Raw genomic sequence first — 27,990 nt, 5'->3', positions numbered from 1 at the left:
GCGGCGGTGCGGGGCAGGTGACAGCGGCGGCAGCGCGGCGCTGCCCGCCCGCCGCCCGCGCGCCCCCGGCATGATCCGCGGCGCCTGGATGTCCCCCCGCGGGGGCGCCGCCGGCGGGGCCGTGTGCTGCGCGCCGCGCCGCAGCGACAAGCCGGTGGCCGACCCCGAGCGGGCGCAGAAATGGCGCCTGTCGCTCGCCTCGCTCCTCTTTTTCACCGTGCTCCTCTCCGACCATCTGTGGCTCTGCGCCGGGGCCAAGCTGCGGGCGCGGGAACGGCCGCGGGGCCGCGGGCCGCGGGCGCTGCTGGCGGCCGAGCCGGCGGGCGGCGGCGGCGGCGGCAGCTGCGAGGCCCTGCTGGGCAACCTGAGCCGCGGCCCCGGCGGGCCCTGCCCCGCCGCCCGCGGGGACCTGGACTCGGCGTGCGCCCGGCTGCTCGCCCCGCAGCGCCCGCGGGCCCCCGGCGCGCCCCTGCGCTCGCCCCCCGCCGCCGCCGCCGCCGCCGCCGCGCCCTTCTTCGCCTCGCCCTCCTCCAAAAGGACCTTCCTGCAGGCTTACTTCAGGAACTTCAACCTCTCCTTTTGTGATACTTACACGATCTGGGACCTGCTGCGGGAGATGGCCGGCCCCGACGGCCTGGACTGCAGTCTGGACAACCTGATGGTGGACCTGGTGGTGGCGGCGGCCGGGGCGCTGGACGGGGAGGCCTGTAGCAGCTGCGTCCAGGCGTACCAGCGGCTGGACCAACACGCTCAGGAAAAATACGAGGAGTTCGACCTCTTGCTGGAGAAGTACTTGCAATCGGAAGAGTACTCGGTCAGATCCTGCCTGACGGACTGCAAGGTACGAGGGGGCGTCCCGAGTGATCCGGGCCACAGCGGGCTTGGTGGTGTGGGGGTACGGTGGTTCCCCTGCTCTCACACCTGCCTGCAGGCTGGAATCTCCCTCTGCTCCCCAAACCTCTCCTGGCAGTGGTGATGGGACAGGTCTGGAGCCCTTGGGAAAGCTGGGACAGGGTGATGGGACAGAAAAGGCAAAGCAGGACTTGGCCTGAATGAGTGCTCACACATCCCTTCACACCTGTGCACACACAGGCAGCTACTGTCATCCCACTGCCATTCCCAACACCCTGCTCCCAACACAGTCTGAGCACCCAGCTCATGACACTCCACTGCCAGCACCCCAATCCTGACACCTCTCCTGACACCCCAATCCCTACATGGCACCTCAATCCAAGTACTTCACTCCTGACACCCCTATCCCTGCTAGCCTTACCCACACCTCTTTCACTGTGCACCCCTGTGCACACAAGGGCTGAGATGGGACATGTGTGAGGCCCCTCACCTTTGCCTCAGACCTGCTGCTGCTCCTGGGACAGCCCAGAGTTCTTCCTGGCTGTCATTAGACCAGCGGTGACCTGAGATGAACCATGGTGCCAGTGCCCCTTCCCTGTATGCAGCAGCTGTTTTCCAGCTCTTACACTCTTTCTGCCCAGGGTTGCTGGACTGTGCCTCCCACCTTGGTGTTCCCCCCGTGTCACTGACTCGTCCCCAGCCCCGGGACACAGTCCCTGCTCTGAAAGCTGATGGGTTGGTTGTGTCTCCCAGCATCAGTGGGATCAAGGCTGGTATGGAGCCATCTCCTCTCCCAGATGAGAGTTGAGGTTGGATCTCCATCAAACCCCCAGTGTGGCTCTGCTGGGTGCTCATTCTTACAAACCCGTGGTGCCTCCAGCTTCCACCAGCTCCAAGCTGCCTGGCTCACCTGTGCTCCTTCCAGACATCACATCTGGGAAGTGCAATGGTCTCCGTAATTAAATGTGCTTCCCTTTCTCAGAGCTGTGTCTTGGGGTGTGCGACAGCATTGTCCCACAGGGATGGTGGCTGAGCTCCCTCCCTGGCAGTGTGACAGGGTTGGCTGCTCCTCTTCTGGGACAGGAGTTTTGAGGGACACTTGGATTTGCAGAGCAGCTCTTGAAGTGATGTTCATGCCCTGGGAAAGTGCAGGAGCAGCACCAGGAGCAGGACTGGGACACTGAGGTGGTGTTTTTCAGCAAAGGGCCATTGGTGAGATCCTGGCCACCACTCCAAGGGTCGCTTTTGTGGGGAGCTGGGTTTGAGCAGGAGCTTGTGCCTGTGTTCTGGCATGGGCCAAGGCAGGTAATTACAGTCTGCTTCCCAGATTCCCCCTGTGGTTTCCAAGGGATGCAGTATTCAGCCTGCTCTGAGTAGTTTGGTCCTGCTGCTCCACTTCCGCAGGGTGCTGTCCATTGTGCTGCTCCTGCTTGCAGGGGCCCAGCAGGATCAGGATCTCTCTGTGCCATGTCTGGTGGAGCATAAATGTTCCAACTTCAGGCTTAGCTTCCATCTCTGCTGGGAGTCCCAGAGAGAGAAGCAAAAGAGGTGAGAAAATAATTATGTTGGGACTCCAAACTGTGTAGAAACAGAGCTGTGCTTCGATGAGTCTCCATAAATTGTCCCTGGGTTTAACATCCTCGATGGGAGAGCAGGAAATGTGCTGGGGAGATGCAGAGCTGGAGGTAGTGGCAGGACTCGTTCCTCTGAGCTGGTTCTTTGTCACGTCAGTGCATCCTTAGAGCATCTGTGAGCTCCAGCCTTGCATTCCTCAGGCAGCACTTGGGAAGCAACAGGAGGCAGGAGCAGCAGGGACAACCTGTGCACACTCCCCTGAGCCACCCACTGGGAAATTCCCATGGGAGTGCCCGAGCCTGCACACTCCCACTGGAGCCCTCACAGCTCCTATCCTGAAAAATCAGGCTGCTTTGTTTAAGGCCATTCACTCCATATTTATGTGTCTTACTCCAGCCTTTCACATCCATGAGGCTCAGCTTTTCCCTCTCAGGGGCTGTTCCCATCTGTGAATTGAAGCTTGTACCAGACCCCTCCAGCACTGTGGTGACAATCGAGTTTTGGCCTGATTTCGAGTCCTCTGGACTTGAGCAAGGACTACAGTTACTCATTGCCTTGGAAAAATGTGGCTGACAGGATTTTTGAAGCAGTTTGAATTTGTCATTCCCATCCAGATGCTGGATAATACCTGTTTGTGAGGGATGGCAAGGGTATTGCTTGATGGTGATAACATCTGAGAGCAAATAACAGGAAAACAGCAGAGGAGTGGAGGAAAACAGTGGAATGTGCAGCTTGGCCAGTGTGAGAGCTCCTGCAGAGCCCTCACATCAGGATTCTGGCTTCAGGAGCTCTGGAGCTGGAGAAACAGGATTTAAATGATAATTCTGAGACATGGGACTGTGGGAGCAGGGCTGAGTGTGGAGGGTTTGTGCTGCATCCCATTCACATCCCTGCCATTCTGTAACAGCAGCTGGGAAATTGAAGATGAGGAGGCACAGCAGCTCAGCTCACCTGCACACAGCCTCCCTCTGCTGAGGCATGGATCCCTCTGGAATTTGGTGCCTAAGAAGTGTGGCTCAGCTGAGAGCTCATAGGGAGCTCTATGGCAGCCACACCACTCTGGTGATTTGGGCTCTTTTTTCCACCTTATTTCAAACAACAGCAACACCAAATCCCAACTGGAGCTGCCAGTTCCTTCCTGTGGCAGCAGGTTTCACCCCAAGCTAAAAATTTGGAAGTGTGTAAGTGTTGTATATTGGTTTCAGGAGACACATAACTCCCTGAGAGCATTACAATTATTATAATAATCTTGAGAGCTGCCCTCAGGTTTGGGAAGAAAAACCAAGTCCTGCCAGGAGGTGAAACAGCATCCTGGACATCCCAACCCCAGATCTGTCTATTGGAATAAATCACTTGAGCTCCATTTTCTTCATGCAGGAAAAGCCAAATTTTTATTCACAAAACTTATTTTATAGTTTTCACAGACCTTCTGTACAACATCTATTACCTGGTAGTTTTCTTACTACTTCATTTGTTGGTCAAAAGGTGATTTGTATGTGTTAAGGTTCAAGTATTTTGCATTTTTCTTTTGTGGGTTCTCATGGAACAGGTCTAATAAGTGCAGGTGCACTTATTTTCCACCCAAAAAAGGTTGTTACATTAACAAACTGTTCATACCCAGATTGTTTTCACATGGGAACTTGCAAAGTACTAGCTGCACTTAGAAGAAATGACAGGCTAGCTATTGATTTAACAGAGCAGGCCTGATTTTATGAGGCCTTTCTTTTATAATTTCTCTACCTGTCTGCAACAGCAGTCTGTGCCCAGAGGTTGGGGAAGACTGGACCAAAGTTCCCCTGGAGATAGGAATCCCATGAAATGGTGGGGTTTGTGTGTAATTCAGCTGCTGAGATTACTCAGTGCTGAGTGTCATACTGTCCCTTTTTATTTTCTGCTTGGGGGTCATTCCTGGGCAGATCCCACTTTTTCCATGTGTTGTTGTTCCTGTGCAGCACCGTCAACTTCCAAATCACCCCTGGACATGTTTTATTTGTTACTTTTCCAACTAACACCAGAAATCCCTGTGGCTGAGAGACATTAAACCATGAAGATGCACTTCTGGGGTTTATTGTTTGCATTTCCCATTTGGTGGGATTTGGGAGGTCTGACTCCCACAGGGGCACTCATGGACAGGGGCACTGGCATCCTGTGACAGGAGGAAGAGATGAAGTGGATTCACAAGGTCCATCCATCTTCTCAAACACATTTCACCTCATGCTGCGAGGATCTGCCTGCTAGCTGCTGGCTGATGGTGCTAGGTAGGGATGATGTGTATAAAAGGTGGCACATGCCTGTGTTTTCTTGAACATGAGAGGGAAAAGTCATTAATTGAGTCAGGAGCAGCTGCTGGCCGCCTCCATCTCGCCTGTTGCTGTGTAACTTGTACCCTTTGTCACTGCAGGACACAGTGAACTCAGTGCACTGAGCAGTTGTGGGGACACTTTGGAGCATCCTCCAAAAGGGCTTGAGGAGGTCATGGCCTGGGGATGTGAATATTGGACTGGAATATCCATCAGGAAATGTGGGGCAGCAGCAGCACTCAAACTGTAAGCCCAGGCTTTGCAGGGCTCAGTGCAGGGGGAAATCACTGTCCCTCCAAAGCAGTGCCCTGAGGGATGCTTAGGGCTCTTTTGTGCCTTTTCCCATCTTTCCAAACAGGAAAAGAGCAGTGTTGCTCCAGCTCAGACACCAGATGAGAGCTTTGCTCATGCCAAGGCAAGCTCTGCATGCTGGCTCCCACCCCAACAGCTCCAAAGTGCCCCTTCCCACCCGTGCTGGGGCAAATCAAGATCTATGGGACAAAGCCCATTAAGGAGTCATTAGGCTGCAAGAAATAAAGCTGTGGAGAGAGAAGGGCTGACAGGCAGGAGGGGGCTGGCAGCAGAGCTGGGCTGGACAGGACCTGTAGCATCTCAGATGTGATTAGATTATCAGGTTTCACTACACACAAGCCCGTGGTTGTGGGATCTGGTTCTGCACCTCTGGTTTCTCCAGTACCCCTGGCAGGGTAGGATTTCACTCCTGAGGCTTTGCTGGTGTTTCTGTGCCGCTGGTGTGCAGTGATGTGGTGAGAAATGGAGGCTGCTCCTGCTCTGGCATCATCCCCTGGCACATCTCACATGGAGCAGGGAGCAAATCCTCAGTGCCCAGGCTCAGCACCCTCTGGGGTCCTGTTTTCTGGCTCTTGTTTAACCAGGAATAGCATCAGCAATCAGCATCACTACAGAGCATCCCTCCCTGTGGAACATCTTCTGCAAACCTAAGCCTGCTGGTGCCAGGAGCTTTGGGAACACCCTGTCTTGGGGTTATCCCAGTGCCAGGGACACCTCTTGGGGGATCCAAAGCAGCATTTCACCTTCACAAAAGTAGCTCAGGTTGAGCTTTTTTGGGCTGGGCTTATCCAAAATGTTGCTATACCTGCTGCACTCCTGCTCTGAGCCTGGATGGCTACTTGCACAGAGGGAAGGTCCCTTGAGAACCGCAGCAAAAGTGGTTTCACCAAAACCTTGTGGTTTTTTAAGGTTACTAAGTTACTTTAGGTTTTTTAAGGTTGCTAAGTTACTTTAGAAGTGAGGCTTCCAGAGAATCTATGGATGGGTGACTGCAAAGTTGCACCCTGGACTGGTCTCCTGTGGAGCATTTGGTACACCAGGAGCAGCAGGAGGGGAGAGGCTGCTCCCACGCACCTGTGGCAGCTCCAGATCTTCTCCACAACCAGCCTGGCCAGTGAGGTGTTTCATGAGGTGAAAAAAGGTTCCAGAGTGAATTCGAAAGTAATTCCAGCAGGTCAGTGCAGTCATTTGGCAGCTTGAGCAGGAGCACATGCACAAGCTTAGCCAAGTGTGCAGCTCCTTGTTCCCCACCCATTCCATGGGAACAAAGGGAATTTTTTGCAGCCTTGCACAAAGATGCGGTTTAGTTGTATAAATAATTTGGGCCAGAGGACCATGGTGGGTTTGGTCTGCAGGTGCTGTGGCTGCAGCCTCTGGCACACCCCATTCCAGTGCCTTGTGTCAGGTACCTCCTTGATGCTTGAAAACTGAGATCAAGGCTTGGAAAGCAGGAGAAACAAAAGCTGAACTGATGGAAGGAGTTTGCCTCCTGGAATAAAAGATGTAGAGGTGTCAGGAATGTGCCAGTGGGACCTGGGACCTGGGAGGCCTGCAAGCCAGGTGGTAGTGGGGGTGCTTAGATGGTGCTTGGACAGCCCTGAGTTTTGCTTGGGGTGGAGACATCTCAAGCTGCCTGGGAGTGTGTGGTGGGCTGGAGGCTGAACCTACACCAGTGCTGTGGGGTAAATCAGCCTGGGATGGGGTCAGGGTATGAATGGGAGTGATTTATGGGGGATATTGGGTGGTTTTTGGCTGCCTCCTTTGCTCTGGTTGTCTGTCAGTCCTTGTTGTCTGCCTGTCCTCGCCTGTGTCTGTCAGTGGTGCTGCAGGGACAGCCCACAAGTTTCCCAAGGCAGCAGCAGCTCCATGGAGCAACAGGCGGGTTGGCAAATGGTGCGGGGACAGAGAGGGAGGGTGACATCTCTCTCCATCAAACTGTCACCAGTAGCTCCAAGTGCCACAGGTTCCAGTTCCTGCTCTGTGTGCTCCCAGCTGTGCCTGCTGCCATCAGTGCCAGATGCAGGCCTATGTTCTTCTCCATGTGTGCCCATCCCTGGGAGCACAGTGGGCGCAGGGGCTTCACCAGCAGGCTGGGATGAGCTCCTCAGAGATGCCACCTCAGCAGCTGGAGATGGAAAGCATCCAGCTGCTCTGTGTGGTACAGGAAGGCTCTGGGGGCCAGGAGCTCAGTAGTGCATACAGTGATACCAGCAAAGTGTGAGATCTGGGAAAACAACACAGCCCACAGTCCCCTTGCTGTGCACATCCCCTGGCACAGGCTGCCTGTGGCCATCCAGATCAGGCTGTCTTGCTATGCTGCTTTTCCTACCAGGCAGTGATCCCTGCTCCCCATGGACAGAGGGATCTGCTGGTGCCATGCTGGCTTCCAGCCCCACACACATCCCAGGGAGAGCAGGCTGCACCTCCTACACCAGCACTGAGAGGTGGGACAGGATGCACTGGGTGTCTGCTTGAGCCCAGCTGGACCTGCCCTCACAAGGGGCTTCACCTGATCCCTACCTGAGGACAGGATTCTTTTCCAGCAGGGAAGGAGCTGTTCTGCCCAGCAGGGATCACACATGGCCTGGCCTGACCCCGGCACTGGGCAGTGCCACGGATCCCACACAGAGAGGGTTTGTCAAAACATCCCACAGCCCCAGGCCTGTCCTAGGGATGCCCCACAGGCTTTTCCTCTGCTGTGGGCTCCAGAGCTGCCCTGCAGGGTGGGAGGCAGGCAGGTGGCAGAGGCAGGGTGTGCTTGGCTGCCGGGGGCCATTCCCGCTGTCACTGGGATGCCATTAGGATGCGACTCATGCCTGGCTCCACGCAGGAGCTCAGCTCTGCTGTCCTTTGAAGGGCAATGACTCAGGGACAGCAAATCTGTGAATGAGACACAGAGACTGCCTGGGCAAGAAGTAGCCATCTGTCCACGCTGCTCCAGCCCCATTCCCGTGGGCAGAGCCAGCAGCTGCCTGCCTGGAATGGCTTGCCTGCTTCAGCCTCGCTTCTCTTCCCAGCTCCTGGCTTTTCCTTGGGGCCTCTCTCCCAGCCATGCTCCTGGGGTGTCACAGGAAGAGCAGTGCTGGCAGCGTTGGCACCCCCAGATGCTGCCAACGTGGTCACTCTGTTCAAAAAGCAGCATGAAATGGCCTCACCTGGCAAGGATTTGCTCTTCCAGAGCCCTGCCTGTGCCAGCATCCTGCTGTTCCTGGTCCTGGCTGGAGAAGGAAATGCCACCTGCCCTGCTCATCCTCTTGGGAGTAACAGATACACGTGTTTGGCTGGAATCTCGTCCCTGCATGGCAGCTCTGCAGCATTGCTGGTGGGTGGAGGCTGTGGATGGACAGGAGAGAAGGTAGAGCTGGAGAGGGGGGCTGGAAGTGGCTGGATTGGGGGTTTTCCTGATGAGAGGTGTGCCAGCTCCTGGGTTTGCACAGATCAGGGAGCCTGGAACACCCTGAGCCCACAGGTACCAGTCCCAAGCATTCCCCACTGCTGGTGGCTACAGAGGGAGAGGAGGCAAGTGGAATTTTCTTGGAATTTTCTGAATGGCCGCAGTTTGGGAAGGACTGACCAGTGCTGGCAGAACAGGAGCTGTGTTTGTGTCTTTAATGTAATGAGTTCAAGCCCCTTCAGACCTGGGCATCTCCCTGACCTGCTCTTGGTCTTAAGTGTCATGTTCCTTGGAGCTGGTTGTGGAGAGGAGGAATCCACAGGGGTCTCTGCCTGTGTGTGCTGGGAGCTGTGTTTTCCTGCCATGCTGTGTTGCTTGTAATCATTCCTTTTTCTCCTGTTCAAATGAGACTGCCAGGAGGCACCAGGAGCTCTGGGGTGGCAGCCTGGCTCAGAGTGTGGTCCTGGGACCGCTCTCCAGACACTCCTTGCTCTTGGGAATGCAGGGGAAGCACTTCCACTCTGTGGAGCATCAGGGACAGGGACAGGGATAGGGACAGCCCCAGCCTGGCCTGGCTCCCTCCAGGGCAGAGCAGCAGGGATGGGTTTCCCTGCAGCAGTGCTTCCCTTGGGATTCTCTGGCTGAGCAGCGATGCCAGCCAGGAGCTCCTGCCTGCTGCTTACCACAGAGACTGAGAGCTATCCTGGGGCTTTCCTCCCTGCAAGGGAGCAGGAGATTTCTGCAAGTGCTGTTCAGCCAGGGAGAGAAAAGCAGAGGTTGTAGCTCTCAGGGCTGATATGAGCGGTGGCCTGTTGTGTGTCTCCAGCAGTAGGAGCTGCCAGGAGTGCTGATAAGCATCTCAAAATCATCTTTGCTTGCATTTAAGGGACCTGTGGGCACAAGTTGAGGTGGATACAAGACCCAGCATGAGCATGGAAAACTGAACTTCCCTGTGACCGTGGAGGGTGCCCAGGAGCTGGGATGCTCCTGTCTCCTTGCTGTTTGCTCCATGAGGGAGTGGAGATGGGCCTGATCCTGCTGCTTGCCCATCTCTGTGGGGTGCAGAAGGATGACATGAGGGACCAGGTTCCTCCTGCTGCCTTATACCCTGTCCCATTCCCACTGAAGCCAAGTGGCACCTCACAGGATGCTGTGCAGGGGGCTCCTGGCAAAGTACAGGATTGGGCTGTTCCATAGGCATTGGATGCCTGCTGTTACAAGCCCTTGCTGGGCTGGACACTCACACCATCCTGAGAACAATTCTCCAGCCTCACCATTTCCTTGGAAGGGGGATGAGCAAAGAAACTTCTCCCTTGCCCCCATCACTGGTGGGTAATTTATGGCTCGTGGCACTGAAGTGTCTCGCCTTTATTTTTTTATATCCTATCTAATGTAACAGGATGTTCTCATTAGCTGTATAAATGTTTAATCCACTTTTGAATCCTGTTAAGCCCCTGGCTGCAGCAGGACCTAATGGGAGTGAATTCCTCAAGCCATCCTAATGGATTGCAGGGACCTCACTTTCCCTCTGTCCCCAACTCCATCGTGTTCAGCTTCAGTTTTGCAGAGGTCTTTAATTACTTTTTAAGTCCTTGGGCTGGTAGGATGGGCTGGTATCTGACCCACTGGGGGCTGGCAGGTGAGGATTGTATAGGATGGAGCTGCTGGAGCAAGTCCTGAGGAGGCCACAGAGCTGCTCCAAGGGCTGGAGCCCCTCTGGAGCCAGGCTGGGAGAGCTGGGGGTGCTCACCTGGAGAAGAGGAGACTCCAGAGAGACCTTAGAGCCCCTTCCAGTGCCTAAAGGAGCTCCAGGGGAGGTGGAGAAGAACCTGGGACAAGGGATGGAGAGACAGGACACAGGGAATGGCTTCCCACTGCCAGAGGGCAGGGTTAGATGGGATATTGGGAAGAGCTTTCCTCAGAGTGTGGTGACACCCTGGAACTGGAGGCCTGGCCTCCCCTCTTCCACCTTGGGGCATGGCCATGTGGTGTCACAAGGACAGAGCCCTCCAGATGCCAGGGAGAGCTGCTCTCTCCCTGGCCACCAGCTGTTTGTCCCTGTCTCCTGGTGTCCACCCCCTTCCCACACAAACCTCCACACTCCAGGTGGCCTCATCTTCCTGACAAGCTGCTCTTCTCTTCTCAAGCCCAGCCAAGACCCTTTTTGAAAGGGGAGCACAGAGCAGCAGCCTGGATTAACTGCAGCCTGGGAATGCAGGTCCCCCTGGTCTCACTGTGATCCTGGGCTGGCATCCTGGGACAGGGACTGGCTGTGCCTGGGGTCTGGCAGCAGTGCCCATGGGCAGCCCACCATGGCTGGGCCACCCTGTCCCAGACACTGCCAGGGAATTCACAATGCCAGGGCTCACACCCAGGATGTGAGGAGGGGGGACTGAACAGCATCAGGAATGCTGGGATGAGAGCTCCAATCTGTGAGCAGAGCACTGTCACCCCCTGCTCACCCCCCTTGGGGAGAGGATGCATCTACCCCGAGGTGGAGTTTGATAATGAAATGGAAATATTCTGTGAGAATTGGGATGTTTGTAGCAGTGGTCTGGGATCAAGAGCCTCTTGCAATGGGCTGGGGGCTGTAGGAGGGGTCAGGGCTGGGTGGCTGGACAGGAATAACCTCCAGGCAGATCCCAGCCTGCACTGGGAACAGTGGGAGCTGTGGTGGGAGGGAAAGGGCTGCAGACGCTGCTGGGCAGGGACATGGAGCAACTGTGACATGCATGGAGACAGGCACTGGCTGTGGGAGGCAGGAGGGCCTGGCAGTGGTCACTGCCTTCCTGTCCATCCAGCTGTGCCATTAATTACTGTGATTAATCAACAGGCACAGGCACATGGCCATGTTGGGTTGCCATGTTCTCTGTCCCCTCAGCACAGGAGCTGTCAGAGGTGTCCAAAGCAAGTCCACAAGCTCTGCTCTTCCAGGGAATGCTTCCTGCTTTGGTGCAACCACGAGCACAAGCTCTTCCTCCTGGGCTTGTTCCAAGGGCAGTGTGGCATCTGCTGGGATCAGACCAGGCTTTCCCTGGGCTCTGCACACAGCAGCCCTTGGTGCCATGAGCAGATGAGCAAAGCCAGGAGGCTGTGCCTGTGGTGTCTGTCCCCTGAGAGCATTCCCAGGGCTGGGAGCTGGCACTGCCACCCCCAGCCCATCACCTGTGGGTGCTGGGGGTGTGTGTGGTTGCAGAGACAGGTTGGGGTGCTGGTTCTCCTTTCCTTCCCCACTCCAGTCCTTCCCAAGGCATTTGTTGAGCTGCCTGATATTGTGACATAGTGTGACAGTTGCTGCCTGAGCTTTGAGTGTGTCAGGTGTGTGGGGGTCACACTTAAAACTATTTTCTCTTAATTCTGACCAATGAGCACCTGGGGCATTGTGTGTCTCAGACTGGGTTTGAGTGGCTTAGAGGGGGAAATTTGGGCTTTTCCCTCTGAAAGAAGGAGCATTCACACAGTCTCTTTAATCCAAGAACTGGGAATTAAAGCTAAAATGCTTTCTTTTTAAAATGAAAACTGGAAGTTTTTTTTTTAAACTTTAAAACTATCAGCTGCTTCATCAGGTGGTTGATGGTGAGTGGGTAGCTCTGACAATTTACTTCCAAGTAATTTGGAAGTGACTTCATCACTCAGGTGAAAGGATATGGTGTGGTCCTGTGGGATGTAGGTGGGAAGGCACAGTTTGGGAGCACAGGAGATGACATTCCATTGCCCAGGACCTTTCTGGAGGATCAGCCTGGTCAGTGCCAGACCTGGACCCATCTGTGCCCAGAACAACACACAACATCAGGATGCAAACTGGTGTCATGGGTGGGATGGCTGGGGGAGAATTTCTGGGCAAACCAACCCTGGACAGGAGTAGACTGTAGGGTAATGCAGAGCCTGGAATGGGCACGTGCCAGCCAGCCCAGCAGCTCTGTGTGGAGTTTCCAGTGATGTTTGAGGAACACTCACTCCAGTTGGGATTCCCACCAGTGCCATTCCCTGCAGCCTGTGTGCATCCATCCCCATTCCCCCATCCCATCCGTGTCCCAGGCATTCCTGCTGCCAGCCCTATCCCTGTGCCCTCTGGAGCTGGGTACAATGTGCATCCATCCCCATTCCCCCATCCCATCCATGTCCCAGGCATTCCTGCTGGCAGCTCCATCCCTGTGCCTGCTGCTCCGTGCCCTCTGGAGCTGGGCACAATGGGCAGAGGCTCCCCTGGTTGGGAAACGGAGGAGCTGCGGCTCCAGGGCTGTCATCGCCAGGCAAAAGGCAACTTTATATTAAAAATGAAGGAAAAACAATACAAATCCCATAATCCTGTCCAGTTGTTGAGGTTTAGGGTTGGGTTAGTGTTTTTTGTCCCCTCTCTCCTAACCCAGAGCATGTGAATGTGTCAAGGCAGGGATAACAACTCCAGAACTATCAAAGAAACCAAAAATCAGCTGTTCCAGAGATGATGTTGGAACAGCCCATAGCAAGGAGAATTTTAAAAAAGCCTAAAAGAAGCTGGTTTAAAGCTCCACATCGTTACTGTCTGAGTTAATTGAATACAGTGGTAATTGGACATTGCAGATGTGTTTGTGACTCCTCCTGGCTGGCCCTGGACCTCAGTATTCCCTTAATCCTCTGCCATCCAGGGGGGCTCTTCTCTCCCCCCCAGCCTGTCCTGCTTCCCGTGCTGCATCCTCATGTGCCAGAGCTTGGAGAGCTGCCCGAGCGGCTCATTAGCAGTGCTCATTTCCCTGTGTCCAAGATTAATGAGGCACAGCCACTCCAGATGCTCCTCTCAGACCAGGATGGAAATGTGAGTCCCAGGAACTGCTCTGGGAGGGGAGGGGAGGGGGCTGCTGCAGGCTGGGGTCTGGCAGGGATCTTTCATCCCATCCCTGCTGGGAGCTGGGTGCACCCAGTGAGAAGAGAGAAAGGAGGAGAGTCATGATGGCAAAGCCCAGCTTCCAGAGTGATCCTCACCTCTGGTCCAAGCACATCCCAGGACTCCTTCTGAGGTTATTTTGTAGGGAAAATCTCCCTATTTCCCTCTCTGCCTTCCAGGCTGCATCTCCCCCTTCCAGAGAAGTGGATTTTGGGCTGGGGATGCTGCCCCAATCCCTGCCACTAATTAATGAGAAGGGTTAATTATGTTTGTGCCATTAGCAGGATTTTCCTTGGGGGAACTTCCCAAGCATTGATTACTGTTCAGATGGGAAAACAACAGTTTGTTTTGTTAATTACAGCTGGCATTCCCAATGGGCATCCAAGCTATCCCAAACACTGCATCCTATGCAGTGCTGGTGTGTCCTGAGAATGCTGCTCCATTCCTGCTCCTTGGTTCTCCCAAAATGTAGCTGGGATGATTCCACAGCAGTGCCAGTGTTTCCAACATACTGGCAGCAACTGGACTGGCCTTGAAGTGCCCACATTTGTGCAGAAATCCTAAGGACCCAGAAAGACTTTGGAAAAGCTGCTTGGTGGGGAATGCTGTCCTGGTGCTGCTAGGAGACAGAGGGAATAGTGCAGGCAGGGAAGAATTCCCATTTGGCACAGAATTCCCCGTGAAAGCTCCATCCCTCTGACTGCTGCTGCATGAGCAGACAGCCTAATTCACTATTAGAAATCCAATTCATTTTGGGTTTTTTTAATGTCTTTTAGGATGAGGTTTTTCATCCCACCTCCAAAATTCCAATGCGGACAGATAGCCTGTCCTCTTCCTTCTGTATAAATCGGGTCTGTGAAGTTGGCTCCTTTCCTAGGCAGCCAAATTCTGTGTGCTTCCTCAGAGTCATGCAGCCAGTCCTCCAGAGCTAAAAATGCAGGAAGAGGGCACTAAATTGGAGCTATTTTGGAGCTGAGGTCACTTTAATTTACTTGGCCAGGCTGGAGATCTGCCAAAAGCCAAACCAGAATGGCAGGAACACTGATTGCAACCCAACCCGCTTCCTGAAGAATCCAGAGAGGGAGAGGATGGAAACCAGGGAGCTTTCCTACTTGATCTAAGCAGGGAATAAATTTCTTCCTGTCCTAAATTCTCACATGTCCTTTTTAACAGCAGAATTAAGGAGGCTGTGTGGGGTAAGCTTGGGGATACCAAAACCTTGAGCATCCCAGGGAATTTGCTCCTTGTCTGTGACATGGATCTCTGTGGGTGAGTGATGGGAGGACACTGGGATCTCACCTGTGTCTCATCCTGATCCCAGTGGAGTGGGAGAGCCCTGTTGGACCAGCAGGTCTTGGATGTGTCTGTTTGTGAGTACACACAGGCAGTTTCCATCCTGCAGAGCTGCAGGAATTCCTGCTGCAGCACCTGGAGGATCTGCCACAAGGGAATGGCAAGGGCTGCCTGGGGTCAGTGCTTCCCTCAAGGGCAAAGGGAAGGAAGAATGGAAGGCAGCCAGGGAATCCTGGTTCAGGTTCTGCATGAGTGCTCCAGCTCTGCCCTCCCTGGTGGTATCATCAGCTCCTTGCAGTGCCTCCTTCCATATTTTCATTAAATTCATGGATGTGTGGGTGACCCTGAGGGGGTCTTCCCTGATGAGAATCATCACAAACATTTTAGGAGGGATATTTGTGGATCCATGCAGAGCCTGCTTGTGCTGTTTCCACATGAGAGCAGGATGAACCCAAAGTAGTTTGGGAAATCTCCTCCAGCTGCCTTTTCCACCCAAATCTGGAGCTGGGACAGCTCAGGTGACGCCCACAATCCTCTGCTGGATCACTCAGTGTAGCCTCCATGCCTGGCTGCATGTGAGCCCAGGTGGGAGCTGGGATGTGACTGGATCTGGGAAGCAGCGTGGGAGAGTCGGAGCTGGGAAGGAGACTGGCAGGAAATGGGAGTGAGTAAATCAGCCCAGCTCGCCTGAGTTGTGACTAAAGGGGGAGCGTGAGACATCTGCAAATATTAGAGATGTGTAAACATGGAGCAGGGAGAGGGAATGGTGGAGGGAATGATTGAAGGGAGTGAACTTTTGGATGGAAAAATGTAGGTCAAGTATGAAGGAAAACTTGTAGGCAGCGAGATAAGTGCTGTAAAACAACCTCCTTGGGAAACACGAGGAAGTCCCACTGATGGAGATGCTTATCCTAAGGCAGATGAGGGCTGGAAAAGAGGCTGAGCTGGAGGGATGGATTTAGGGTGTCCATCCCAGATGGGGCTGGGTGCAACAGTGATATCCATCCAGCTTCTTGTGTGTTCATAATTCCCCTTTAAACTGCAGGCTGGTTGTGGCTGCAGTTTAATCCTGAAAACTTCATGGCTTTGGGGGGAATTCACCCACCTGACATCAGCCAGTTCAAATTCAAGTAGGTCATCAACACCAGCTGTCCAAAATCCTGGATGGTCATCAGGGGAAGGAGAAGCTCATCCAGCTACTTGCTGCCGGATGCTCTGAGGGTCAGGGTGTTCTCAGGACACCCTCTCCTTGTTGCTCTAAAGGCACCCCAAATAATTAAGGTAATTAATAAGTCCTCTGTCTGTTTTGCTCCACATTACACTGGAGTGTGTCTGGAGCATGTGGGAATAACAGCATCATGTCCAGGCAGGGATTGGAATAAGGATATGGCCTGTCTGAATACATGCTGGGCAGTCAGTTTGTGCTTTGGAGCCCACTGTACACCCTCTGGGCACTGCTGCAGTGGGGGTTGTGGCCCCTTTGGAGCATGGCCTCCTCCTCCTCGCTTCTAGGGAATCAGCTCGGGCAGATCATGCAGCCATAGAATGGTTTGGGTTGGAAGGGACCTTAAACCCATCCTGTCCCACCTCCTGCCACAGGCAGGGACACCTTCCACTATCCCAGGGTGCTCCAAACCCCATCCAGCCTGGCCCTGGACACTTCCATGTTCAGGGATGCAGATCCAGACCTGGAAACTCTCCTGCTTGTGTCCTCACACTCTGCAGTCATTCCCTCCTCTGGAGCCACTCCACTGTGTCCCAGTAATTAACATCCAACAGGATAAGGAGAAAAAGCACCTGCATTCTCACATCCCAGGGGCCAGCCCTGCCCACAGTGCTGGGGACTGCTCCAAAATGTTCACTCCATAAATTGTGTCCTGGTGCCCATTAAACTTTTTGGGATGAAAGTTTCACCAAAGCTAACACAATTCTGTGAAAATTCTGCCTTTCATGATTTGGTATTTTACAGGGAAAAAAAAAAAAAAAAAAAAAAACCAAACTAAAATAACTTGCCAAGAATTTCCCAACCAGCTTTAATCCTGACACCACCATGGGCCAAAGAAACAATGATAAGGATCTATGAAAAACATGGGGAAACAAAGAAGTGATGGGTTTAAAGCCTCCAGAAAATGAAAATGCAGCTGGAAGGCAGAGCAGGGGGTTTCTCTGAGCATGCAGAGGAGGGAAACTCTCCCTTTGAATCACAGGGACCCCTTTCTAGCTGGTTTCAAAGGAAGTTGGATGTAGCCATGGAATGACCATGGTGCTGTCACTCGTGCCCTCATGAGTTCATGGATGAGCTGGAAGTGCCCTGGGTCTCTTGCAGCCTGAGGAATCATGCACACCTGGAGAAATGGGAGATCTCCCTCCCTGTCTGCTGCAGCCAGTGGAGACAAACAACTTCCCCCATGCCTGATGCTGGGGAAATGAGGGAAATTTGGGAATATGGTTGAAACTGAGCCAACTGGGCTATGCCCTGCTGTCTACTGTGGGCACAAGCTCACAGAGGCTGGAAGGGAAGAGGGAAACCCAGTACTGGACAGGCTGGACAGGCAGGGAATGTGGCACAGCCTTGCCGTCACAGCTGAACCCCCAGGGTGCTCTTCCTTCTGGAAATGTTGCCAAGTACAGCTTGAAGTATCAGAAAGGTGAACAGAGCACGTGCGGACACCTGCACTACTGGTACATCCCAGTGCCAGAACATCCATGGAAAATGAACAAGTTTCCCCCTTTAGCCAAAAGAAATGGCACAGCAGAAGTTCCAAATGTCAGGGAATCGGGAACCTCTCCCAGGACTTGGTGGGGAAGGTGAGGAAGGTGTTATTTGGTGGCAGAGAGGGACAAGCCTGAGGAGCAGTGGCTGCATGTGCTGCATCCCAGCTGCTTCTGTCCAGCAGCTTTTCCAGCAGGAAATTTCCAGTAAAGACCAGCCCATGATGTGTTCTGCTGTCCCGTGTCCAGAGCTCATGGGGGCCAAAGCACTTTAGAGGAGGTGAGAATCTTCCCCAGGAGAGCAGTGGGATGTCTTGGGGATGAGGAGGACACTCTGGGCCGGGTGATAAGCAGTGTTTGTATTTTTGTGTGACAAACTGAGCTCTTGGGTCGCTGATGTTGGCAGAATCTGTCACGATGCCTGTCTGTAGGGGACATTATTCCATGTGGTAATTAGCTTTATTTTCGTGGTGGATTTAGCTGGATAGACGAATTCCACCATTGTTACACTCCAGTGGATTGTTTAGATCCAACAAATGACCCCAACACACATTTCCCACAAGAGCTAGGAGCTCTCCCATCCCCTTCCACCCTGCGGTGCTCCAGCTGTCCCGGTGCTTGGGAAGTGACGTGTCCCTGTCCACGATGTCCCCCAGGCTGTCTACAAGGCGTGGCTGTGCTCCGAGTACTTCAACGTGACCCAGCAGCAGTGCCGGCAGCGGATCCCATGCAAGCAATACTGCCTGGAGGTGCAGACCAGGTGCCCCTTCGTGTTACCGGACAATGATGAGCTGATCTATGGAGGTTTGCCTGGCTTCATCTGTACGGGTAAGGAGGGCCGGGCTCACACCGGGCACAGGGGGGTGATGGTGAGCCTTGGCGAATTTCCAAGCCACTCCCCGCGTTTGGAAGGATTGCAGGGGTGGAGTGGGAGGAGGGGCAGTGTGGAAACTGCCTGATGCCAAAATGTGGCCATGCCAAGGGTAAGGGGGTAAGGGGTTAATGGGGGCACAGCAACATCTCAGCCCAGGAGGTGAAAGTCCTACCTCTGAAAGCTAAAGCATAGAGGGAGCTGCAGGTGATGGATTAAAGCAGGGTGGGGATATTTTACCACTGTGAGCAGGATTTGGTGAGCCCCGAGCTCGCCTTGCTGGTGTGTGCAGGCTCACACATGCTGGGGCCAGTGCCAGGGGGTGTCTGGATGTCCTGGTTCTCAGGTGTGCCCATCCCACAGCTGGTGGGCACCAGGGCTCGCTTTCTCCCCAGTGTCCTGCTGACCCCTCCTCTGCTCCCTTCCTCCCTGCAGGGCTGCTGGAGAACCAGCTGCCCGACGAGGAGGCCAAGTGCTGCGAGGTGCAATGGGACTCCTGCGAGCACCCCTCAGACAGCAACAAGGACACATCCCCCAAATCCACGGCGTCAGAGTCGCTCCATTTCCACCGCCACGACCCCCACCTCCATCACCAGAGGCAGAACCACTACCACCTCTACCACCACCACCACCACCAGTACCACCAGTACCACCAGCCTCGCTCCCCGTCCTTGCTGCCGGTCTCTGCGGGGTCTCGCCTCGGCAGCAGCAGGATCAGACTGTGCGTGCTGGTCCTGATGCTCCTCCACACCATGGTGTCCTTCTCGAGCGTGCACGGCGGCGCCGGGGGGCTCGGCCTGGAGGCCCCGCCCGCCCTGGAGGAGAGCGTGGCCCGGGACGAGTGACACAGAGGGCAGAGCCGACCTCCAAGGAGAACGCCAGATCTTTTCCCATAAGGGGGGCACATGCTATTCCTCCAATGGGAGGCACGGGGTTGGGGGTGGCACTCACGCACCCCCGCACATCCCCCAAGAGCTGCTCGCGCGGGGCATCCCCGTGGTGAAGAGTCTCTAACGCGCACAGGGCTGCGGGACCCGGCGCCAGAAGGGTTCGGGCAGGGCCAGCATTCCCGGCCCCGCAGGCGCCGGGAGGGCAGGAACGGCACGGAGGCGGGGGGACCGAGGGGAGGGGTCCCTGGGAATCGAAGGGTGTCCCCATGGGACTGCCGGGTGTCCCCCGGCCGCTGCCGCGAGTGCCTTGAGTGCCCGCGCCTCCCCCGCCCGCGCCGTGCCGAGGTTGGACGGTCAGCCCAGCCCTGGTTCCTTTTCTCCTGGGTGTGAATGCCGAGGGAGCAGGCGGAGGGGCAGCACCTCCCGGCACAGCCTGGCCCACTCCTGTCCCAGGGAAAAGCCGCTGGGGCTCGGGGCAGAGCCGCCCTGGTGGGGCGCAGTGTCCTCAGCGGGGCGCTGCCTCGCTGGCGGCGTTTGGGGACAGGAGTGGGACGCTGTGACACTGCACTGTGGTACCACTCGGGGTTGGTCTCACTGCATCCCAGCCTGCTCCTCCAACCTGGCCTTTCCTGCTGCTCTATGCGAGGAGGAGGAGAGGGAGGAGGCATGGAGCAGGAGGGATGTCCCCAGCATTCCCACATCCCACTTTGCAAAGTGTCCTGATGATTTGGTGTAACCTTTTTTGTTGTCCTCCCTGGCTGGTGGGACTGGTCACAGTGAGGAGTTGGGAGATGTGACTCCAGCAGCACACAGGCTGTGAGGGAAAGGATCCCACATGGCAGCAGTTGGATGCAGGGAATCCCAAAGGCATCCTTCCATGCTTCCCAGCTACAAATCATTGACTGGATGGCAGGAGGACTGGGCAAACGGGCTGGAGAAATCTGGCTTGGAGGGAGAGTCTCCCACACAAAGAGGCACTAATAAGGCCCAGCTAGGGAGGAGCATTTTTGTGAATAGTTTCAATCCATGGATGCCCCCAGATCCGGAAATTTCTGGGAGCCCAGCTGGACTTGGCTGGGCAAGGTGCTGGCTGGTGTAGCCTCATTTGGCTCACTTGGGGTGAATTTTTAACCTGAGCTCAGCTTATCCAGGGATTCAGCCCCAAACAAACATCAGATCCCTAGGATCCGATCCCCAGGTCATTTCCTAGGAAACTCCCAATTCTCCACCCAGCCACCACCAGAACTGTTCCCAGCATAGACACTGAGGTGGTGCCTCCAGGCCGGGCACCAGGGGCTGTAATTTTTCCTGGGTGTGGGCAGGGAAGGAAGAGAGGGTGTTTTAGCATGAGGTCACGAGCTGGGTGTGAGCCCACTCCCTGCTCCCAGAGGGGCTGGGATGGTCCCTCTGTTTCCAGGCTGGCTCTTGACAGCAACTTACAGCAGAGCCCAGCGTGGGTCACTGCAGGAGACAGGGATGGAGCAGGAGGAATGTCCTGCATCCCAAAGTGATCCCAGATCCCTGTGAGGGTGCAAGAAGTCCCAGAGTTGATGATCTGTAGGAGTTTTATGGTTTCTGGTCTGTTGAGGTGAAGCAAAACCAAGCAGAGCCCTGTGAGCAGAGCCCCATGAGCAAAGCTACTTCCTGCCTGGCTGGAAGAAGGAAGTACCAGGCATCTCGTGGGAAGCACAGGTTTCCTGACATTTCCAGCCCATTTCCAGACCAAAGAGGCTCTGAGAAGCAGCTGAATGTTTGATTCCTGCTTTGACTTGAATCTCAGAGCTTTGGGGTGATGTTTACACACTACCAGTTGCCTGTTCCCAAAGTCCTGCAGAGACGAGGCCAGTGCTCCCATTGTGCCATGGTTTTTGGGGTGGGAGAGGTGGTGCTCATGGAAGATGGAGAGTAGATTCCCTTGCTGCTACCACCCAAAAAGTGGGGTGTCTCTCATTTGATTGTTCCTCATGACATCCATATAGTTAACACCAATGAGAACAGCTGGACATGGAGCAGTTCTGCAAGCCAGGATCCAGTCCCTGGGTTTTCTGTGAGCAGTGGGTTGTGGAGCTGCTCTGACAAGGAGCAAAAGCTCCCAGGCAGGCCAGGGGAGGGAGCACAGCCCTGTCCCTGCCTCCAGACAGCCGGATCCCGAAGGAAATTAGATTTCTCCTGCACTGCCAAGAGTTAAGCTAATTGCAGGCGCCTCTCTCAGAGATAGACTGTGTCCAATCTTGGAGCGACTCATCGGGAGAGAGAAGAATAGCCCAGTGTGGTGCGTCAGCAAGTGGCCCTGAGTCACTGGCTCTGTGCATTGTGTCATGTGTGACACTGAGCAGCGCTGGCGGGCACGGGGTGGCCTCGGTCCCTGCACACATCCAGATCCAGCACCTCCCTGAGGGATGTGTGTCCTTCTCCCTGCCCTGAAGCCCTTGTGTCCTGCTGGTGATGGAGCGTTAGGCCAGGCTTGGGGGTGGTGATGGGTGATGTGGGATTCCCAGAGGAGCTGTGGAAGCATCCAAGGCCAGGTTGGACAGGGCTTGGAGCAACCAGTAGGAAGTGTCCCTGCTCATGGCAGAGGATAAACAGAATGGGCTTTAAGATCCCTTCAACCTAAACCATTCCATGATTCCATGATTTCCATAGAGCTGCAGGAGTGAGATCCAACAACCCAAGTCATCTTCAGGGGATGCTGGCAGGGATTTGCTGGGGTAACCTGGGAGGTGTGAGAAACAGTTTCACTTTCCCTAACACCTGCTGGCGCCTTCCCTCAGGAGGTGTTGCATCCCAGTGAATCGGGAAGTGGAGCCAATTCAGAACTGGACTGGTTTGGGTGGCTACAGTGGAGGATTGAGCCCCATCCACCAGGAGTGAGGAGGCCCCCAGGACAGGAGATCCATGTGTTTTCCAGGCCACAGCTCCCAAGGGGTGTTCCCAAGAGGATGAGATGTCAGGGAGAGCACACAGGGTGCGGATCCTCTCTGGGAGCGTGGGATGGACTTTACCTGCTGCAAGTCGGAGGAAAGTGCTGGGTCTTCCCAGAGCAAGGCTGTAGAAGATCTTTTCTTTAGTGAGTCTGGGCTGCTGTCAATAAGTTCTGTGGTTTTAGGGCACCATATGCTGCATTCAACACTTTGCCAGTCTGTTTAAATGGATCCAGACGAGGCTGTTCCCAGAGCAGGAGCAGCTGGAAGTGGTGTATGGAGCAGTCCATCATCAGGAGCCCATTGGACAAAATTCCTGCTTTTGGTATGACATTACAACCTCCTAATCCTCCATCCCTGAGTACTCTGTCTTTGCTCTCTGAAAAAACAGCTCAGGAAGCAGACGGTGACATTGTCTCACTTAACACCACTGCCATTATTTTTATTACAAAGTGGAGGGAATGGGCCTGGAAAAGGAGTGAATGTGCTTGGATAAAGAAGGAATGTGCCTGGATAAGGAGGGGAAGGGCTTCCTTACCCTGTGTGTGTGTCCAGGGATGCTTCACCCCAAGCCCTGTGTCCTCCATTGCCCTTTGAATTCCCAAATGCTTTCCACATTCCCAAAGCCACCTTGGAAAACATGAGCTCTAAATGATTTATCCTACCAGGAACTTAAACCCAAGAGGCTTTGTCCTTTTCATCCAATGATCTTATCTCTTCTCCCTAAAGAAGATGCCCCATGTTGGGATTTATAAGTAAAACTCAACTTTTCCTTCAGTAGACAAACTTCTCTTTGCTCAGAGAAAATTCCCAGTGGGAAGCAGTGATTCCTCCCTGGTAAAGGGGTTTCTCATCCCCAGGGAAGTGAGGGATGATGATGTCTCCACAAACTCCAGGTGTGGGCAGAGAGAAGGAGCAAAAGGACTTGGGTCCAGCGTTATTCCCGGGTTTTGCACTTTCATGTAGCTGCCAGTTGTACAAATTAATTAAAAATAACTGAAGAAAAATCCCAAAGAAAGGCCCCGCTTCCTCTGGGGAACATTAATCATTAGCTGAGTCTTTTTCTTATGAAAATACAGATCCATGGTAGCCCCAGGCAGAAGATTCCCAGGGAGAGCCCTCACCATTCGTGCTCGGAGTTAGGGAAATCGCTTTGAAAGCATCTGACAACTAAAGCAGAACATGTTGAGTAACTTGGCAACACTGGGAAACCATCTGGAACTGGTTTATCTTCAACACATTTTGCTTTGCTTCAAGAGGAGATGTCAGGGCAGTTCATTCACTGCCACTCAGGGCCGCGGGCGGGGCTGGGAGACGCTCGGCTGCCGCCTGGAGGAAGGGAATAAAGGGAAAATCCCAAAATCCCAGATATCTGCTGCTCCTGGGCAGGACACTGAGAGGCCAGGCCATGGAGTGTCCCTGTGCTGAGCTCTGCAGGTGCCTCCTGGTCTCTGGTGGCACCAAGCGTGGTGGTTTGGGATGGTTTGTCGAGGTTGCCTGGAAACGCTGTGGATGCCCCATCCCTGGGGTGTCCAAGGCCAGGTTGGATGGGATAGTGGAATGTCCCTCTATGGCAGGGGGTGGAACTTGCATGATCTTGAAAGTCCCTTCCAACCCAAACCACTCTGGGATTCCATGATTTTCACAGAGCCAAAGGGGGTGAAGTCCCATAGCCCAGGTTACCCTTAGCTTGTGATTCATCCTCATCCCATTCCTGCTGCTGTCTGGGAAAGGAATGCCTGTAGGGCTTGGTAGAGACAATGTCAGGACAGAAACACTCCTGGATTCTGCCAGAAAGTGATGGGGCAGTGTACTAGTTTGAAAGCAAACCAGCAGGAGATTCCAAGTCACAACTCCAATTTAACAGGAAAATTAAAGTAAAGGCAGTAGTACAGAAGCACTCTCTTAGACTGATGGAGTCAGACTACGACCTTACAGCCTGTTGGTCTGGGTGGTGGGAGCAGTCTGATTAAATGGGGACTGTTGGAGTGATGGAAGTGATTCTGCCAAAGCAGTGATGCTGTAGAAAGATCTGGTCCTTCTCTGTCAGTCCAGTGGTGGTTATGGAGCTCTTGTCCTCTGGGAATGCAGTGGTAGTGCTCCTGTGGTGTTCCAGGCCTCAGATTCTATCCAGGTAGGAATGTTTGGTTCCTCCCCTCAAGGTGGGGGAGCTCACAATGAGATGATGTGATTCTCTGAGTCATTCTTTGAGACCCTTCCTCAACATGTGTCACTTGCTCCTCCTCCTCTTCTTCTGGGCATCTCCCACAGTGGTGCTGGATGTTGTGGTGGTTGTGGAACCAGCGCTTCTTGCTGTACCCTTTTTAGTGCCAGTCACAAATTCAATCTTTGTACCTTCTTTCTTGGCCTTCTTCAATTTGTCCATCTCAGTTTTCTGGGCTTTAGCTAGTGCCTCATAATATGAATCCTCTGACCAGCTATGAGGATCAAACATGTCCTTTGTGCAATTTGTACCAATTTCATCAATGGAACAAAACTGGATCAGCTTTTCATAGACACTGGGGTTGTGAAATTCCTTTTTGTTCTGGATGATGTAGTTCATATCCATGCCCTCTTTCATTTTCCTCTCGTACGGCTTTTTAATTTTATCCTGCAATTGGTTAGAACATCTGCCAAGAGGCTCAGGAGGGATTTTGATCTTATCTGAAGACATGTTCCACACTCTCTGCAAAAGAAGCAACCAGTTCCTGAGGATCTCTTTCCTCTATTTCTTGGAATTCCTTTAGGTCACCAGCCTCAGGTTTTTCAATCTATAAATCATCATCTTCTGGCATTCAGGTGGGTGAAGTCCCCTTCTCCATACCCAGCTGACACCAGGCCTCCCTTCTCCCCGTGGGCTTTCCCCCATCGCTCCCCTCTGTGCCGGCCTCTCCATCCCACTGCGGGTCCGAGTCCTCACCGTGAGCCTCCAGCAAGGAGAGAGCACTGTGCTTCACCACCACCATCCTCCAGGGGTGCCCCACTCTGGGCACCAGAAATGTTCCAGCTTGAGAGCGAACCAGCAGGAGATTCCAAGTCACAACTACAATTAATTAGGAAAATTCAAGTAAAGGCAGTAGTACAGAAGCACTGGCTTAGACTGACAGAGTCAGAGTACGACCTGACAGCCTGTTGGTCAGGGTGGTGGGAGCAGTCTGATTAAATGGGGGCTGTTGGAGTGATGGATGTGGTTCTGTTGAAGTGATGATCCTCTAGAAAGATCTGGTCCTTCTCTGTCAGTCTAGTGGTTATGGAGCTCTTGTCCTCTGGGAATGCAGTGGTAGTGCTCCCGTGGTGCTCCAGGCCTCAGATTCTATCCAGGTAGGAATGTTTGGTTCCTCCCCCTGGGTGGAGCATCTCACAGTGGGATGATGTGATTCTGTGAGTGGAACCCTGATGACCCATTAGTGGAGATGGCTTCCCACAGAGTGGCTGACGCTTTCCTGGAGGGACTTCTCAGCGAGAAGATAAAGAACACTGCCGCACCTATCTTTTGGTACATCTTACATTGTAACCCAGGACAGGCAGGGAATTCTGTGAATCAGCTTTTCATGCTTCCCTGGGGCTTTCCATCCCTGGGGATTGAATCTTAAATAAGGCTGGAAAGGTTGGGAAGGGCCATGTCAGGTGTTCAGGTTGGATGTTAAAGATCTCCTTCAGCCCAAAAGTTAGCTCATGGGCATCCCAGCTGGAGGTACCACCATCACACCAGCCCAAAATCATCCCTTTTGCCACAAAGGGAGCCTGCTCGGAGCTCCTGCATCACAGCAGCCCTGGAGCTGCACAGCTCCCACCATGAGTCCATTTTACCCCAGGAATGGAAGGACTTTAGCAGCTCTTTTTGGGTGTTCTTGGTCCAGGTGGCTCTTTGGGTGACCTCCCAGCCCTGCATGTCTCTGTGAGGAAGGAGGAAGGGAGCAAAGTGGTGGGGGATGGACCATTTTTAATTGAGGATCATAAAAAAAAAAAAAAGGAATAATAAATTTTAAAAGTTGTTGGGGTTTTATCAAAGCTCTCAGCCCCTCTCAAAGGCCTGGGCAGGAGATGGGTGAGTTCCTGAGTCCAGTCCCTCCAGCCTTTTTAGCACTTCAAGATGATCTTTCTTCAGCCCAGAAGGTCGACAACTCTGCTTGTTGTGAACTGAAACTCAACAAGAAAACCCCAAGAATTAGGTTTGGCTTATGAAATTTGGGGTTGGTTTTACCATTTTTAAATGTATTTGAGAACTGGACATGCCTAAGTTGCAAAACAAAAAGACAAAAAGAGCCAGACAGTGATTTTTTTTAATTTTGAAACTTGTCAAAACAAGCCAGATTGATCATTATGACCAATTTTTTCTTTTTTTTTCTTTTTTTTTTTTTGCAAATTGAGAAATGCATCCAGAACAGTCCTTTCCCACAAAACCTTTCATTTTCCAAAAAGAAAATGAGGCCAAAAAAAAAAAAAAATCAATCACACTTTTTCTGCTCTCAGAGTTGGAACGGGCAGCAGCAGATTGGGAGAGAATAGCAATTTGTAAGGAATTCCAACCAGCTCTCCTTAAAATAGCATCCAGCCAGTTTCTCCAGGGCAGGAGGCTGGGTGGCTCCATGGTGGGAACAGGCTGGAGCAAATCCTGGCTGAGCAGGCCGGGATAACACCTTGGGAATGCAGGGACACCTTCCCCGTGGGGATCAGGGATGCTGATGCCAGGCAGGAATTCCTGGGGATCCCCAGCCATCCCTCTGAGGGAGGTTTGGTTTGGTTTTCTGTTCCAACCCAAACTGAATCCAGCTCCTGTGAGCCTCCCCTTGCGACACAGCCTCAGGATGCCTTCAAAAGGGAGACGCTCCCATCTGAGCCCGGGGGTGGAAATTGGGAACAAATTCCAAGTGCTGGTCCTTGAGGGATGTGGGAAGGGAGAGCAGGAGGAGAGCCCAGCCCCTCGTGCCCTTCTCCCTCTGGATCGTGTCTGAGTTGGGGCTCCCTGCCTTGCGTGGGTGTCCCAGGGCCTTGGGGGCATCTCTGGGGACCTTGGGGGCACCTGTGGGCCCCGACCCCTGCAGTGCCCAGGCTGCTGCTGCCCGAACCCTTTTCAAGTGCTTGTGCCATGTGGGTGGTGACAGAGCTCGGCCCGGCCCCAACGAGGTCCTTTACAGTGCGTGGTGGTGAAACACAAACCAACATTGCTGAAGTCAAAGTATCCTTTCTAATCCCCCGGCCCGGTTTCTCTTTCTTTCCAGCTTTTCCTCCTCCACCTCCTGGACCCTCCCTCTGTTCCCACCCCCCTTCTGTTTCTCTTTCTCCCTTCTGTCATAAGAAAGTGACTGTGTCCTCGAGGGGACCGTTTTCTTATGCCATTTTATACACTGTGCTTCATGTTTAGAACTTTTTTGCACTAGTTCCTATTACATTTATTTTCCAAACTGGTTTGACAAAAAACAAACAAAAAAACCCAACAAAAACACAATCCCATGCTATAATTCAGTTGTATTAAAATATTATCCTACTACTCTCTGTGTTCAATAGTCTCTGTACCTGTAATGCTTTCAGTTCTGTTGTATTTTGGGGCCGAGGTTTTCTCTGCTCCTTGTTTAACCCAGTAAAGAAATAAAATGTTAAGAATTGATGATAACTCCTCCTCCCTGTCTCTGCTGTGTCACTGGGGCCACCAGGGTCCCACGGGGACGGGCTCCCCCTGGAACCTGCTCTAAACCCCAGCCCCTGTCCCATGGGGGTTGTTTTCCTGCCAAATCCAATCCCAACTGGAGGCCAGAGAGGCGGGATGGAGGGACAATAACCCTGCCTTAACTGAATTTGATTTCGTAACCTTTCTTTATATTCTTTTGTTTCTTGCTTTCACATTTCTTGCCACGGGGCTCACCTCAGAACAATAGGGGCGAAGGCTGTCACCAAGAGATTCATCAGACAATAATGACTCAACCAGGGTATCCAAATTTTGCCCAGCTGAAGTCCACACCCACAAATAATCTGGAATTAATTCCTCTGGACAACAGAGCTCGGCAT

At 53.5% G+C, this 27,990-nt stretch overlaps 1 protein-coding gene and 1 pseudogene across 1 annotated transcript; one reads left to right on the top strand and one right to left on the bottom strand.

The window, feature by feature from the left end:
- The first annotated feature begins 70 nt into the window (after window positions 1-70).
- Window positions 71-27,598, top strand: NALF2 (NALCN channel auxiliary factor 2). The gene is made up of 3 exons (XM_059483031.1): window positions 71-841; window positions 17,959-18,130; window positions 18,609-27,598. Exons 1-3 carry the CDS (start codon window positions 71-73, stop codon window positions 19,016-19,018), a joined length of 1,353 nt encoding a protein of 450 aa, XP_059339014.1. The 3' UTR covers window positions 19,019-27,598.
- Window positions 24,215-24,950, bottom strand: LOC132080178 (SAP30-binding protein-like; annotated as a pseudogene).
- Window positions 27,599-27,990: the final 392 nt, after the last annotated feature.

Source organism: Ammospiza nelsoni, chromosome 15 (assembly GCF_027579445.1).
Source record: "Ammospiza nelsoni isolate bAmmNel1 chromosome 15, bAmmNel1.pri, whole genome shotgun sequence".
NCBI lineage: Eukaryota > Metazoa > Chordata > Aves > Passeriformes > Passerellidae > Ammospiza > Ammospiza nelsoni.
The sequence above is the reverse complement of the archived record's forward strand: the minus strand, read 5'-3'. Positions and strand labels throughout refer to the sequence as shown.